General features: G+C 47.1%; 1 protein-coding gene across 2 annotated transcripts; it reads left to right on the forward strand.

The window, feature by feature from the left end:
• Nucleotides 1-1,705: 1,705 nt before the first annotated feature.
• On the forward strand, nucleotides 1,706-9,541 carry RAPSN (receptor associated protein of the synapse). Of its 2 annotated transcripts, XM_080931223.1 has the most exons (8): nucleotides 1,706-2,026; nucleotides 2,598-2,936; nucleotides 5,562-5,720; nucleotides 6,831-6,929; nucleotides 7,003-7,125; nucleotides 7,547-7,600; nucleotides 8,703-8,902; nucleotides 9,290-9,541. In XM_080931223.1, the coding sequence occupies exons 1-8, from the start codon at nucleotides 1,835-1,837 to the stop codon at nucleotides 9,360-9,362; spliced, it is 1,239 nt and encodes a 412-aa protein (XP_080787349.1). In that variant the 5' UTR covers nucleotides 1,706-1,834; the 3' UTR covers nucleotides 9,363-9,541. The 2 variants fall into 2 exon arrangements, with proteins under 2 accessions (XP_080787349.1, XP_080787350.1); XM_080931224.1 differs by lacking the exon at nucleotides 5,562-5,720.
• The last annotated feature ends 7,046 nt before the right edge of the window (nucleotides 9,542-16,587 follow it).

Here is a 16,587-nt window from a genome sequence, read left to right on the forward strand (position 1 = left end):
TATCTGTGTAAAGGTGTCTCCTGGAGCTGGATTACAGCCCATCTTACCTATCTCTTTAAAGACTAATTACATTACAGCTGCGTTGTGAGGAAGGGGTTAGGCCTTCATGCTGTGGATCCTGGATGGGAGAGACACTAGCCATAATCAGGGAGAACTGACCGGAACTGCTCGTGAGTCCACACTTGTGAAAACAGTGGCAAGCCAGGCACCATGACAACACTGCAGCATTTGCTGTTGGAATTCACTGTTACGACACTGTCAACCCAGAGCTGGAATTGGAATTGGGCACTTAAATTTTTATTTATTTATTTGTGTGCGTGTGTCCTGTGAGTCACGAGGACAACTTGTGGAAGTCTGTTCATCCTACTGGGTGGGTCCCAGGATGGAACTCAGATCGTTACACTTGGCACCAAATGCTATTACACCATCTCATCAGCCCCTGGAATTGGGACACTTTGAATCTTCAAGAACCACATTGTGGCCTCTGGTCATCATTTTGTCAAGGGGTAGTATCATCTCTTCTCACTTACACACTGTGTTTCTTTCACACCAGACACTTTTCTAAGTCCTGGTCGGCCAGCAAGTCCTCTAGTTCTGTCGCCATCCTGGGAACTAGGTGCTGTTAGCCTTTCTTCTTCGGGACCAGACATGTGCCCAAATTATCTGTGCTCACACAGCTAATACACAAGTACAGCAAGAAATCAGGCTGGTACCCATTGATGTGCTGTGCTGCGTGAGAGCCACCATACTGCCGTGAAAGTCTAACTGTCCTTGCCTTATAGAGGAGGAAGCAGGCTCAGAGATCTGCATGACTTGCTTAAGGCCTCCCAGCACTGGCCATGGTGAGGGTTAGGAACAGTGTGAACATATGCTCAGGTAAGTGTCTATGTGATGGGTAAATTGAGAAAATAATACGGGGGAGGAACCGGGAAGAGAAGAGGCAAAGCCGCTCTGTGATGGTACACACCTTTAATCCCAGCACTCAGGAGGCTGAGACAGGCAGATCTCTTGAGTTCCAGGCCCATCCTAGTATATAGTGAGTTCCAGAACAGCCAGGGCTATGCAGAGAAACCCTGTCTTGGGGAGAGGGGTTGAATGTTCCACTAGGCAGATATGGTGGCTCACTCCTTTTGTCCTAGCTCTTGGGAGGCAGAGTCAGGCAGATATCTAAGTTTGAGGCTACCCTGGCCTACAGAGCAAGTTCCAAGAGCCAGGGTAAGCAGAGAAATTTTGTCTCAAAAAAAAAAAAAAAAAAAAAAAAAAAGGCAGGGAAGAAGGGGGGAAGGGAAAGAAAGAGAAACAGAAGAAAAGAAAAAGCAAGGAGAATAAGCAGGCTGGACATTCACTTCACCTCCCTGATGCCTTTATGCCCAGTGTTCTGCCTGCTCCTTTTCCTGCTGTCAGAACCTCTGGCCTAAGTCCTACCCTGCATCCTGGCAGACAGCCTTTGACAAGGCTTCCGGAGATGCTGGGGGCATCAAGGCCAGTGTCGAAGTGTCAAAGGAGCACCACACAGGTTCTTCGGAGGTTCAGTGTCTGTATCCCTGGGGCAGCCACCTTTCAGCTTTGAGTGGGTGCAGCAGAAACCCTAGTGACCTTGCTGCTGACATTCCTCAGAAGCCACGTGGTCCCAACTGGCAGGGACAGCTGCAGACAGGGGCTGAACCAGCCTTGTTTCCGGGGTGGTGCCCGTTGTCTATCCAGGCCCTGCTTAGCTTTTGCCTGGTGTTGCTTTTCCCTCCCAGATATCAGCCGGCACTGTGGGTCCAACACCATGAGGGTCTAAAGACACCTAGCTAACCACGGTCTTTCCGAGTGGCCAGACTGTGGGAGGATGGGGCAGGACCAGACAAAGCAACAGATCGAAAAAGGACTGCAGCTGTACCAGTCCAACCAGACAGAGAAGGCACTGCAGGTGTGGATGAAGGTGCTGGAGAAGGGCTCTGACCTCGTGGGCCGCTTCCGGGTGCTGGGCTGCTTGGTAACAGCTCACTCGGAGATGGGCCGCTACAAAGAGATGCTGAAGGTAGACATTACCCTTCCAGGGTGCTATAGGAGGGCCCAGGCACTGTGAGAGGGTTGGGAAGCAGGGAAGGGTGACTTCCTACTCCCAGGCACCCTTGTATCTTCCTGAGAATCCTCTGTGTCTCATAGCCTAGTGTCTGGTCTGAAGTTTTGAATATGCATGGAAGACTCTGAGTCTTAGCTGGCTGGGTATCTTCAGAGTCAGGCCTGTGGCCTTCAACTTCAGTCAAAGCCTCTGAGACTGAGGCTCATTGGCATCAGGAGCCAGAGTCTAGGGATCACAAGCCCAGACCTCTAAGCCTAGGTTTAAGTCTGCAGCATGCTGCCTGGAGGAACAGACTCTAAGACTGAGGGTCAGGCTGGTCAGTGGTAGACTCCAGATCTGAGGCTGGGAATGTCTACCCTGAGCTTTGTGGTGACTGGAGCCTGGGAGGATGGATCTGAGGTAGTGGAAACTCTTGAGTCTGAGCCTTGGGGTCTGCCATTCTCTGGTTGGGAAGTAGGGCTGGCTGCGGCAGCAAGAGGTTGCAGGTTGAGCCTTGGTTAAGTGTTGTCTGTTACCCTGGGATCAGTTTGCTGTGGTCCAGATTGACACTGCCCGGGAGCTGGAGGATGCCGATTTCCTGCTTGAAAGCTACCTCAACCTGGCACGAAGCAATGAGAAGCTATGTGAGTTCCACAAAACCATCTCTTACTGCAAGACCTGCCTCGGCCTGCCTGGTACCAGGGCTGGTGCCCAGCTTGGGGGTCAGGTCAGCCTGAGCATGGGCAATGCTTTCCTGGGCCTCAGCCTCTTCCAGAAGGCCCTAGAGAGCTTTGAGAAGGCTCTGCGCTATGCCCACAACAATGATGACACCATGCTGGAGTGCCGTGTCTGCTGCAGCCTGGGCAGTTTCTACGCCCAGGTCAAGGTGGGCCTGGTCCCTTTGTGGGGGGTGGGGAGAAGATAAAGGGGTATTTGAAGCTCCCTAAGAACGTCTTGTGTGTGTGTAGTGGGTCATACTGTTTATGTATGATAAATGTTCTCTGATTTTCTCTGACCAAAAGTTCTTTTGAGACAATGCCATCTGCCTTAGCCAATTGGAGAACAGAATTATCTGACTTACCCATCCTGCAAATGGTCCCATGCGTGGCATGGGTTTTTTTTTTTTTTTTTTTTTGGTTTTTTTTTTTTCCTTATAAGAACATTTTAATTGGGGCTGGCTTACAGATTCAGAGGTTCAGTCCATTATCAGAAGCACGGCAGCATCCAGGCAGACAAGGTGCAAGAGGAGGTTAGAGAGCTACATCTTCATCTGGAGGCTGCTAGGAAATTATTCTCTTTTTTTTTTTCTTTTTAAACATTTATTTATTACATATAAGTACACTGTAGCTGTCTTCGGACATAGCAGAAGAGGGCATCAGATCTCATTACTGATGGTTGTGAGCCACCATGTGTAAGCTGGGATTTGAATTCAGGACCTCTGGAAGAGCAGTCAGTGCTCTTAACCACTGGGCCATCTTTCCAGACCCCCTCCCTCCAGTATGTAGCCAGACCTGTGTTCTCAGCTCTGAGGAAGCAGAGCAAAGATGATCAGAAGTTGAAGGTCACTGTCAACTGACAATGAGTTTGAAGGCAGCCTGGGCTACATGAGCTCTGTCTTAAAGGGAGGAAAGGAGGAAAAATGTTGACACCTCAATATTTTTATTTTACTTTTATTACATTTCTTAGACTTACTTTATTTTCATGTAAGAATGTTTGCCTGCATGTAATTGCATTGTGTATGTGTCTGTGCCCCAAGAGGCCAGAAGAGGGCAAGAGATTCCCTGGAATTGGAATTACAGATGTGGATGCTGAGAATCAAACCCGGGTCCTCTGCAAAAGCAACAAGTGTTCTAACCACTGAGCCATCTCTTCAGCCCAGCATCTCATTTTTTACCCTGAAGTAGTTCTATACACATCACTAAGATTGGTATAAAATCAGAAAATGGTATTTGCTTTCTAGTGACCCATTCTTACATAACTACAATAACTGTTCTCACATATACCAACATTATCATAATCTCAGAATAGGAGCTAAATAATCCCTGGATGGTGTCTATATTTACATTTCTCTGCCTATTCCAAATATTTCCCTTACCCTCAGCTTGTTGAAAGCAGAATAATGCAGACAGCAGAATACAGACAGCAGAATACAGACAGCAGAATACAGACAGAGCTACACCGACAGTGGCTCATTGTATCTTTTATGGCTTTAAATAGAACATTTTGGCTTTCCTTTTTATTTTCCATGACACATTAAAGAAACCAGGTTAACTGCTTTGTAGAATGTCAGGTATCCTTTCTCTATCTGGCTTTTGTGTTTTCTTGAGGCATCCTGAGATTCCCTCATTTATCTCCAGTGATTGTGGTAAAATGAGGTCACACCTCTTGAGTAAGAATGCCATTAGACATATCTGTGTCCTGCTTTTTCCCAGTTATTTGTTTGTTTGTTTATGGTTTTCAAGACAAGTTTTCTCTGTGTCGCCCTGGCTGTCCTGGAACTCATTCTGTAGAGCAGGCTGTCTGCTGCCGTGCTGTCTGTGCTACTAAATCTTCTCAGAATAACTGGACTTTATAAAACAGGGCTATTTCTAACCCAAACCTGGTGTCTAGGAGTTCCTTTTCACTGACTGTAAACTCGTCCTTCTTTCTTGAAGATGGGAAATTTGAGTTCATTTGTTTGGTTGGTTGGGTAGGTGGGGATGGACAGGGCACAGGAAGGGAGCCACATGTAGGTAGAATGTGTGACTAGTGATGAACAAGGACACTCCTGAGCCCCTGATTTCCTCATGAGTGGAAGGAAGGCATTGGCTGTTCAGAGTGGATGCTTTGGCAGGTTTGAGGGGGAAGCACTAAAGAAGTACTTCCTGGGCTCCATCACCCCGATCTGATGTTGCTTGGTGCTGATGGAGGAACACTGTCTTTGAGCTCTCTGAAGCAGCTGCTCCTGGAGGCAGAACCCTGTGTGGTTCTGAAGCCAAGAAGAGCTGCGTGAGAGAAGCCAGCTGTGTCTTCGCCCTTTTGTTTAACAAACAAGTATTATGCACCAGCTAAATCTAAGACCCGTGTTTGGCTCTTGGCATACAGCAGCAATCTCAAGAAGCCACACCCGTGCACCGGTTTCCCCTTCTCCCTGGATCATGCTTATTGCTAGAAGCCTAAAGGAATGAATAGGCTGACCATGACCACTATGGTGCATGCCTGTCTGTGACCTAGGTACTCAGGAGGCAAAGGCAGGAGGACTACAAGTTTGCAGCTACTTTGAGCAACATAAAAAATACAAACAGGGCTGGAAAGATGTCTCAGGGGTTAAGAGCACTTCCAAAGGTCCTGAGTTCAATTCCCGACCACATGGTGGCTTACAACCATCTGTAATGAGATCTGATGCCCTCTTCTGGTATGTTTGAAGACAGCACTGGGGCTCCCTGGCTGTCAGATCCGGGGTCTAGAGCCCTGGGTTTGGGTCAATTCCTACCACTCAGTGTGTCTCCCTCCCCTTCTGTGTCTCCTACAGGACTATGAGAAAGCCCTGTTCTTTCCCTGCAAGGCTGCAGAGCTTGTCAACGACTATGGCAAAGGCTGGAGCCTCAAATATCGGGCCATGAGCCAGTACCACATGGCTGTGGCCTACCGCTTGCTGGGCCACCTGGGCAGTGCCATGGAGTGTTGTGAGGTGGGACAGCTGGAAAGCATGCAGATGGCGTGGTGGGAGAGGACCTCAGGCCCAGGACACAGAGCCCTCTTTTCTAGAACAGCCAACAAGCACTCGAGTGTATCATTGACTCTGTACCAGCCTCATTCCCTGCCTGTCCATCCTGAGGGCCAGGAGCTTCCCTTCTCCAGCAGCCTCTGTAGGCCACTGTGAAAAGTAAAACATGACCTAGAGATGTAGCTCAGCTTATAGAGTGCCTGCCTAGCCTGCACAAAGCCCTGCTGGGTCAACCCTTACCCTACATAAAACCCAGTTTAGTATTTCGTGCCTATAATTCCAGCACTTGGATGGTGGAGACAAGATCACACGTTCAAGGCCACCTTCAGGTACAGAGTTAATTCAAGGCCTAGCTGAGCTATATGAGAGCGTCTTTAAAAAAAAAAAAAAAAAAGAAGAACAAAAAGTTAGTAGAACAGAGACGCACAGAATTTACCTGTCTGTAACCCAGCACTCAGGAGCCAAGTGGTATGACCACTTAGTTTGAGACTAGCCTGGGCTACCTTGGGGGTCCTTGGGCTAAAAAATACAAAAGAAAATAAAGGGCTTGGGGGAGAGAGAGGGGGGCTCTTGAGTCTCAGAGCTGTTCCAGCTAAACTGTTCCGATCTCCCTCTCTCTGTGTGTGTGTGTGTCTTTGTGTCTCGGTCTCTGTCTTTCTCTGTGTGTTTCTGTCTCTGTCTTTCTCTCTGTGTCTCTGTCTCTGTCTCTCTCCCTCTCTCTCTCTGTCTCTCTCCCTCTCTCTCTCTCTCTCTCTCTCTCTCACACACACACACACACACACACACACACACACGCACACACGAAAAGATACAAAGAAAAGAGGGAGCAGGTTCTGAGGTTCCCCTCTCAGGTTCCAATCACATTGCTTCTTCCTTTGATCCTGATGAAGGTGCTTCTCTCTGAGCCTTGGTTTCCCTCCATCAGACAGTACTGTAATCTTAATGGTTCACTGTAAAAGGCCTCGGCAACCACAAGAGGATGTGGTGATTACACCTTTTTAAGGGACTGCTCGGTATCGGGCACCCCATAGTAGGGCCACATTAGCTTTCATGAGTGACCAGCCTTCCTTGCAGGAGTCTATGAAGATTGCCCTGCAGCATGGTGACCGCCCCCTGCAAGCACTCTGTCTGCTCTGTTTTGCTGATATCCACCGGAGCCGAGGGGACCTGGAGGTGAGATCACCAGGATGAGGTGGGGGGCCTTGGGCCTGGAGCATCCCAAATCCAACCCTGCTTGGCTCTGCAGACAGCCTTCCCTAGGTACGATTCTGCTATGAGCATCATGACCGAGATCGGAAACCGCCTGGGGCAGGTGCATGTGCTGCTGGGTGTGGCCAAGTGCTGGATGGCCAGGAAGGTGCTGGACAAGGTGAGGCCAGGCTCTTTCCTGTGGTAAAGCTCTCTCTAATGCTCCCAATTTGGGGGTCTTCAGCCAATACTGGGGGTACAGTGTTGGGCTTGTCCCCTTTATTTAACATCTGTCTCACCCTGTTGCCATGAGACTCAAATATTCCCAATTCTCCACACAAGGGCCAGAGGTCGCATTTAAACCATATATTCCTAAATTCCCTTTGCCTCTCTCATAGTACCCCATGAGGCAGTCATGTTTGGCCCACTTTGTCAGCACAAACTGAGGCCGAATGTAACTTGCTCTCTCTCTTCTGCTGCCTTTCCACGGGGCAATGACCCTACCCCAGCCCCCAGCCCCCCCAGGCCCAGTTTTCTTTGTTTTTGCTTTTGAGCCAAGGCAGAAACTCTCCCTACAACTCTGGCTTCTGCTCACCTTCCAGGCTTTGGACACCATTGAGAAAGCCCAGGACCTGGCTGAAGAGGTTGGAAATAAGGTCAGACATGATTACATCTCCTGGGTCTGGGGTCAAGAGCCAAAGGAGGAAACTTGGGTATGCCGGCACACACCTATAATCCTCCCACTTGATAGAGGAGCCAGGGGTTCAAGGTTATCCTTGACTACACAGTGAGTTGGAAGCCGGCTTGGGATACATGAGACCCTGTTCAAAGCTTTGAGCCCTTCTGATCCTCTGGAAGGTGCTTGCAGCCACTCCAACCTCCTGGATCTCAACCTTCCTCCCAGAGACTATTTCTGGGGCCAGGCAGGCATTTCACACCTTGGAGAGTCCTGAGTTCCTAGTGGCCTCTCAGTTCCACGGGGTAGATGTCTTCTTCATGGGTGTTAGACATGCACATGTATGCACACTTACATATATGCAAGCATAAACACTTGTACACATGTTTAATCTTACAAACAAACAAAAAACAAAATAACAACCCTAACAATGTCCTCTACTCCTCAAGAGCTGGTTACCCTCATAAATACTAAATACAGACTTCCCTTTGAGTGTTCTTATGCTAGAGATGAAGCCCAAGGCCCCACACTACCAGCTATTACATAGAGTATATGTAGCGACTTCAGATGTCTCAGTTGTATCCAGACCTTAAAGTCTTGGAGAAAGCTTTGTATCCCCCAAAGTCTTCTAGAACATATGCATCTCTGTAGGCTCTGGGGCACAACCCAACTAAAATACTGAAGTATATTTGCTTTGGGCTGGATTACAGCCATTCATGTTTGTCCAAGTATCAGGCTGATCAGAAATGTATATTCAGTAAAAATAAAAAAAAAAACACATTAGTCATTGTAGAGGCAACATAGCAGCAGGTTGGATCAACAAAATTCTTCAGAAATATGGTATGGTGGGGCACACCTGTTCCAGGACTTGCAGAAACAGAAGGACCAGGAGTTCTAGGCCAGCCATCACTATATAGTGAGTTTAAAGCCAGCCCGGGCTTATATGAGACCCTATCTCAAAACAAAAACATGGGGTCCCACGTTTCTCACCTCTGGTCTTACCCATTAAGGGAACTCAAGGCTAGGGTGTGGCAGGAGCTCCTTCTTAGCCCCCTCTCCTCTCTCCTGGGACTCACCCTTAGCTGAGCCAGCTGAAGCTGCATTGCCTGAGTGAGGGCATCTACCGCAGCAAGGGGCTGCAGCGTGAGCTGCGCGCGCACGTCGTGAGGTTCCACGAGTGCGTGGAGGAGACTGAGCTCTACTGTGGTCTCTGTGGTGAGTCCATCGGGGAGAAGAATAGCCGGCTGCAGGCCCTGCCCTGCTCCCACATCTTTCATCTCAGGTGAGTCGTTCGCTGGGTGGGCAGGACTCCCAATCATACTAACAACAATACGAAATGCAAAGACCGGCTTTCTCTCCCTCTTCGCACTCTCCCTCTAGCCTTGTGTACGTATGCGCGTGCGTGCGCGAGTGTTTGTGTGTATGTGTTCATTCTTACCATTATCCCAAGGGGAATTCAGAAAGGCCCCTTCAAGTCAGCTCCCAGGACCAGGCTTGCCTTGGGGTAGCAGCAGATGCCGACTTTACCACAGCCTGGAAGCCTCTGGTGCAGGGCAGGCGGGAAATGAGTGGAGCCCAGGAGCGCCTTCTCCTCCACTGCAGTGACCTTCCTGGAAGGAAGACACAAGTCAGGGCCTGGGTGAGTGAACACAGCCCTCTGCCCCCACAGATGCCTGCAAAACAATGGCACTAGGAGTTGCCCCAACTGCCGCCGCTCCTCCATGAAGCCAGGCTTTGTGTGACTTCAGTGGCCATCTTGGCTCCTTCTCCACCATCAGCTGGTGAAATCCTAGGGTAGCAGCCAGGGCCTCCATAGCCAACTCGGGGCCAGAGGCCTGCCTGCTGCTTCTCTGGGCCAAGTTCCCCTTCCCTGCCTCTTTGTACTTTGTTCTTTATAGAGAAATAAAATGTTTGTACCTGGTGCCAGTGATTCTGACAATTCTTGTGGAGGCTTCCCTAGACACAAGCCTCACTCCATGCATGGTGTGTGTGAGACCCTCCAGCTAACAAGTTCCCATGAGAACTGGAGACAAGATCCCTGCTGCTGAGATTCGAGAGTGCACACACACACACACACAGGCACACAGACAAACACCAGCATGAGGAGTTGAAGGGAACTACTGTACAATAATCAGAATAGACAAGCAATGTGGAAAGTGCTAGAAACTTGTGTGGATCGCATTGTAAACTTCTGCCCCACCAATATTTTTAAGTACATGCTCATGTATGGGAACATATGTGCCGGTGTGAAGGTGTGGTTGGAGAACACTTGTAGGGAGTCAGCTGTGAGTCCCGCAGGCTGGAACTCAGGCCCCCCAACTCGGAGGCAAATGTCTTTCCATCCAAGCCATTCTGCTGGGCCCCGCCTCACCCATTGTTCAGGTGTTGTTGCTATTGATTTTCCCAGACACAGTTTCTCTGTGTAGCTCTCTGGCTGTCCTGGAACTCTGTAGACCAGGCTGGCCTCGAACCTGACTCTGCCTCCTGAGTGCTGGGATTAAAGGCCTGTGCCGCCATGCCCAGCTGCTGTTCTATAGATTTTATCTGTTAATGCCTTGGTCTGTTGGGCTGATATGACAAAAATACCTTATGTGCAACAGACATTTATTTCTGACAGTTCTGGAAGTTGGGAGCCCCATGGTGTAGTGTCTGGTGAGGGCCCATGTTACGGTTCATGTGCCTTCATATGGACAAAGGAGCAAAGTGACTCTGTGGTCACTTTGTTTTACTTTGTTTGAGACGGGCTTTCTCTATGTAGACCTGGTTTTCCTGGAATCTGCACTGTAAGCCAAGCTGCCCTTGAAATCACAGATACCCACCTGCCTTTGCCTCCCAAGGGTGGGATTAAAGGCATGTGCCACCACTGCCCAGCACTTCAAAAAAAAAAAAAAAAAAAAAAAAAAAAAAAGAAGAAGAAGAAGCAGGCTCTCTCAATGTAGTCCTCGACTAGGCTGGCCTTGTTTTGTTTTGTTTGAGACAAGAATCTCACTATGTAGTTCAGGCTGGTCTAGAAATCACGTAGATCCGAATTCACAAAGCTCCTGCTGTCTCTGACTCCTGAATGCTGGACTTAAGGGCATGTGCCATCATGCCTGGCTCTGCAACTTTATTAGAACAAGACTAGTGACCACCTCCCAAAGGCCTCACTACAAGTACTGCCATAGGCAGGATACAATTTCATTATGTGAACTTGGGACTGAGCGGAAAGAGTAAGTGTATCTGAGCATAAGGCCTTGAATAAGAAAGAGTTAAGAGTTGGGAAGACAGTTCTGCTGGTAGAGTTCTTGCCTAGCATGCATGAGGTTCTAGGTTCCATCCCCAAGACCACAGTCACCAAGTATGTGTGAGATAGCACAGCACAAAGAAAACAAACCCATTCATATAAAAATATGTAATAGTTAGAAAAGGAAATTAGTGTCTGTATTTAAATCACCTAATCTGTGCTTTTTTCCCCTTAAACCAGGCTGGTCTTAAACTCAGACATATCTACCTCTGCTTCCCAGTGTTGGGAGTAAAGGTATGTACACCGTTCCTGGCTCTGTGTTTTCAATAACATTTCCTATTTGTTGAGAATTTTCAACATATATAAAATAAAATATAGTTTTATCATATACACCTCCAGCATGTCACCCTCCCAGGTTCATAACCTAGTCTTTTTCCTTTTGGTTTTGTTTGTTTTGTTTTTTGAAATAAGGTTCCACTGTGTCCCCCTGGCTGGCCTGGAACTCACTAGGCTGGCCTTGAATTCATAGGATCTTTCTGCCTCTGCCTCTTCTTTTCCACAGCCAGTGAATTGAGTTAGTCCTTCCCTTAATGAATGTGGATATGGGGTCATCTACAGCATTTGGGCCACCTGTGAAGCAAATTAGCCATCCCTTTCCTGGTAGCCATCAGCTCCGCAGGGAAGGATGGGGTCTCATGAGCCCTTCCTGCACCTACGCTGGAACTTTCCCTGGATTGACTGTGTATAGGTCAGAACAGGTAGCTACAGCTACTGCAGGGTTTAGAGTAAGTGACTCTCTCATGTTACAATACAAACATTTCCAGCTACCATAAGAGACAAAGCCTTTCACTTACCAGATGAGCGAGGCAGGCTGCCTTCACTTGCAAGCTCTAGGGACCGGCCTGTCTCCATTTCCCCCACAAGGAGGAGGTGCTGCTAGCACGTTCAGCTCTGTATGTAGTTGCTGGGAGTGGACTCAGGAGTCCTCATGCTTGCTCAGCAATCCCCATGTTAATGTAAAGACAAGCCTGGTGGTGGTGGCACACACCTTTAATGGCAGCACTCAGGAGGCACAGTCAGGTGAATCTCTGAGTTTGAGGACCCCCTAGTCTACAGAGTGAGTTCCAAGACAGCCAAGGCTATAGAGAAAAACCCTGTCTCCAACAACAAAGATTGACAAAGTGGGCAATTATATTAAGAAAAATAATTAGAAATATGGAAAAGGAAAAAAATAGAAGAGGCTCAGTAGTATTGTATTAAATTGTATTTGGTACTTATCATTGTGAACTTGTGGGTTTCAGAAAATAGAGCTGGAGATGGGTGGCTGAGTAGTCAAGACCACACACTGCTCCTGTAGAGGACCAGAATTTGGTTCTCAGCAGCCACACTGGGCAATTTACAACTCCATGGGATCTAGAACTCCTTCTGGCCTCCCATATGCATTGACGTGCGTGAGTGCGCTCGTACACACACACACACACACACACACACACACACACCTTAAAGAAACAGTTAATTACAGGACTACATGGGTCTGTGCGTGTCCAGCAGTCTGGAGTGCTGACACAGTAGTGGGTATACTGAGCACCCAGATCTTGACTTTTAAATACAACGCATAAAAATTATATATATATATATATATAAACAAATCAAGACCAAAACAAACAACAAAACTAGCCTCTTTGTGGGACAATCTGTTCTAGTCCTGGACCACAGAAAGTACAAAGTGAAGTTGGAATATCTTATTCTGGAAAACAAAAAAAAACAGAAAGGGAGGTGAGCCATCTTGGAAGGCTCCCAAAGCCCAATAGCAGTGACAAATCACAACTGCTTTGTCAGCACAAAATACCAGGGAATGGTGTTTCAGACAACCTATAGAGCCTTTTATCTGTGCTCCAGAAGAAAGACGCATTCTTCCTTCCCATTTCTATACAGCTGAGAGCCCCGCCTCATCTGACTCCAAATGCCATTACCCCAGGAGCGAGGACCTCAACATGACTTTTCTGAGAGACACAAAGTTTCTGTACACACCAGTGACACAGTTTGATTCAACAAGACAGGGACCATACTGATATAATCAAAATTTGAGGTAAGGGAATGTTTACAGTTTGCAAGTTCTTCCTCATAAAATGAGTATTAATATGATTTTTTAAAGAACATTTATTTAGTGTTTGCATGTGCATATACACACCACTATGTATATGAAGTGTTAGGCTGGCCCTAGTTTCTACTCTCAAGGGAACCAGCCCCTTCAATGAGATAAAAACTGCACTTTCTGCATGTCTCAGGTCATGGCATCCTGTTATCTTAATGCCCAGAGGTCTCTACATACAAATTTCTGTTTACAGCAGTTTGTTCGTAGCAGCTGTCTTCCCTTAATGCTCTCCTACCCCTTCCCAGCCCAAATTAAACTGGCCTATAAAAACTCAACCTCCCTTTTGGCATGGCTGGTCTTCCTTCTCTCAGAGACAGACCTCAGTGAAGCTTTGTTCTTTGGCTTCGGTGTTGCTCTGGTGATCTTGTTCTCCTGTAAAGAAAATGTAAAGCTGTTATGCTTAATCTTTACACACCAAGAAAACTTTGACTATTTCCAGGTTACATCTTGTTTTACATGTACTTTATGTCCATTGTAACTAGTAAGATTTTAATGCATACTATCAAACCTTTAAAAAAATAAAGTACTGACAAAAATGTATTCATATACTTTTATGCAAAAATGCTTAAAATTTGTATATTTATCTTTGTTTTTTTAAAAAATTAAGTTGTTCAATTTATTAAAAAATTAAAAAACTTATCACATGGATGTAAGAAGACAACTTCAAGGGATTCAGTCCTCTGCTTCCCTCATGGGGGGTCATTAGGCTTGGAAGTAAATGCCATTACCTGCTGAACAATCTTTCCTCTTGGATATTACTTATTCTAAGGCAGGATCTCATTGGGTAGCTCTGGCATAGCTAGAACTCACCATGTAAACTCGGATAGCCTCAAATGCACTGGAATTAAAGATGTAAATAGTCATCAGTTTTACAGGGAAGGAAAAGCTGAGTGTCGGTGGAGGTGGATGGCTGTCCCAGTTCATCAGCTGAGAAGGGTTAACATCTCCAGGACAAGATGAAAGGAGGCAGAACACAAGGAGGACACAGCTTTAGAAACATCCCACAGAGTAAGTGTGATCACTGAACAGGTCCAGAGCATTAAGTCAGTACTCTTCCAGCCCAGGAGGATGATCTTCATCTCAGCAAATTCCCTCTGAAGTACCCAGCTGATGTGGCATCGAGCCCTCACTTTACTTCCTTTGGTTCATCCAAAGAAGTTACAAGGCTGTGGTGTGGCTCCTGCCCTTAGTCCAACACTCAGGAGGCAGAGGCAGATGGAGGCCAGCCTGGTCTATAGAGTGAGTTCCAGGACAGCCCGGACTCCACAGAGAATCTTCTCTTGAAAACTGCCCCTCCCCTCAAAAGAAGAAGTTACCAGGGTTGGAATGTTAGGATTGTTTTAAATGTGTGTGTGAAGAAGGAGTAGAGTGGATCTGGAGTAGGCAGTCGGCAGGCTTGGCATTAGTGTGGTTCTTAGGGGTTGTCTCGCTGAAGTATAATTGACAGGTGACTCAAAAGGAGAGCTGGGATGCATCTCAGAGGTGTAGGGCTTGTCTGGCATGTGCAAGGTCTTGGGTTCAAACCCGAGTACTGAAGTACAGAACTGCTATGAGATCAAGGTCAGCCTAGACTAGACAAGTTCTAGCCAGTTAAGTTATAGAGTGAGATCCTGATTTTAAAAAATAGGGCTGGAGAAATTGCTCAGTGGTTAAGAGTGCTTACTGTTCTTCCAGAGGACTGAGTTCAGTTCCCAGCACCCGTTTAGGTATCTTACAACCCATGAATCCCATAATCCCAGGTCCAAGGTGTCTGATCTCCCCTTAGGCACAGTACTCATGTAAATGCACAATGCAGATGTATGTGCCTACACTTAAATTAAAAATAAAGATCAGGTCAAGCAGCAAAATTATCAGTAAGGGATATTCTAGAAAAAAAAGAACAGTCTGATACAGTCAAGGCATAGCAAGGACGCTGCTTACCATGACCTAGAGCTGGGGAAAGCTGGGGAGTCCAGAGAGTCTAAACATGCAGGGACTTAGAAACTACTGCAAGGATTTGGGCTTTTACTCAGAGAGAAAGGCAGCTGCTGTGGAGGTTTTAGGCAAGAGTGACATGATCCAAGCAGTTTCAAAGGAATTCCACTGGTTGCTATGTAGAGAACAGATTAGGTACAAGGCAACTGGCAGCCTGGAGTATAATGTAAGATCTGTCTACACACACACACACAGACACACACACACAGAAAAAGACACACATGCTCACACTCGGACAGTTGTGGGCCTTTAATATTAGCACTCAGGAGGCAAGGTAATTGGATCTCTGTGAGTTCATGGCCAGCCTGGTCTACAGAGTGAGACCCTCTCTTGAAGGACTGGGAAGAGAAGATGTTTTTGGCCTGAGCATTCTTTCTCCTGGGCTCTCATGCAAACACGAGGACATGTGTACTCAAGGAGTTTAACAACGAAATCATCACACAGAAGACCTGTATACCTGATAAGTGTTTTGAAGTGGAAGCTCGGAGAGCGTGGGAAACAGTAAGAGTTGACTAGTCTTTGCTGGTCAGTGAGGCTTTGCTGTTGACTTAAAGAACATTAATATTCATTGATATTCAGTAGTGACCGAGTTATAGGAGGTGTGGAGACCAGATGTGGGAGGAGTTAGATGCCAATCAAAGGGCAGAGGCCCAGGTACTGTGAAGAAGGGTATGGCAGGTTGTTTGATTAGTGAGAGTCTGATGTCTCTGGATACTCCATGGAGAACAGATTAGAAGAGGTGAATCTCACCCCACCTAAGATGTCACAGAGAAACATCGACTTTCTTACTGTTCTCAGAGAACACCCTCATCCTCCAACCTGCTTCTTCCTCATCATAACTCCGTGATCAGCATGAGGAGACCAGAGCTACCACAGGACACAAATATCTTCTCTGTTCCCGGTCCTTTCCCCAGGAGCTTATGGTTAGAATGGGACTGCCCACCATTCCTGATCCCTTCTGGATCCAGCTTGTATTGGCACCAGTGTGTTGACTGCAGGGCCTTCTACCTCCCTGGCTCTGGGCCTTTTCTTCCCTTCTAATACCCAGGTGGACCAGATGTTCCAAGCCGCTTTCTTTCTTCTTGAGGCCAGGCTCTGAATCTCAGCTTCCTGCTGGGACGCTCCCCTGATAAGTCCTAATTTCCTTCAGCACTGCAATGTTCTCTAACCATCTTTCTTTCCCAGCTTCCCCAAATATCTCTACTCCTTTGCTCTCAAGAGAAGTGATTGATCCTGTCATTCTTCATAATGAGAAACTCAAATAGGCTGAGATCTTTCAGCGTTTCTCACCTCCTGTCCTCTATTCCCACTGTGCGTGTGTGCGTGTGTTATATGAGCATTTCTGTGTGAGTACACTCACCTGTGTGTTTATGTTGAAGGTAGAGATCTAAATAGTATCTTCTTGTTCTTTGCTTCCTCTCACCCCCTGAGACAGGGTCTTTTATTGATTTGGTGCCTAGTTTGGGCTAGACTGTTTCACACAAAAAGATCACCTCCAAACCTCCCTGTCTTAGTCCAATAAAAAGTTCTTTCTCTAACATCAATAAACTATATACAGTAAGAGCAATTATGAACACTACCAAGTAAGAATTACATTTATGGGCTGGAGAGATGG

This window comes from Micromys minutus, assembly GCF_963924665.1.
Source record: "Micromys minutus genome assembly, chromosome: 17".
In the NCBI taxonomy this organism is placed as follows: domain Eukaryota; kingdom Metazoa; phylum Chordata; class Mammalia; order Rodentia; family Muridae; genus Micromys; species Micromys minutus.

Coding starts and splice junctions, on each gene's coding strand:
- RAPSN (XM_080931223.1), top strand. CDS start 1,835: ATGGGGCAGGACCAGACAAAGCAACAGATCGAAAAAGGACTGCAGCTG. Junction 2,027..2,597: donor GCTACAAAGAGATGCTGAAG/GTAGACATTACC, acceptor CCCTGGGATCAG/TTTGCTGTGGTCCAGATTGA. Junction 2,937..5,561: donor GTTTCTACGCCCAGGTCAAG/GTGGGCCTGGTC, acceptor TGTCTCCTACAG/GACTATGAGAAAGCCCTGTT.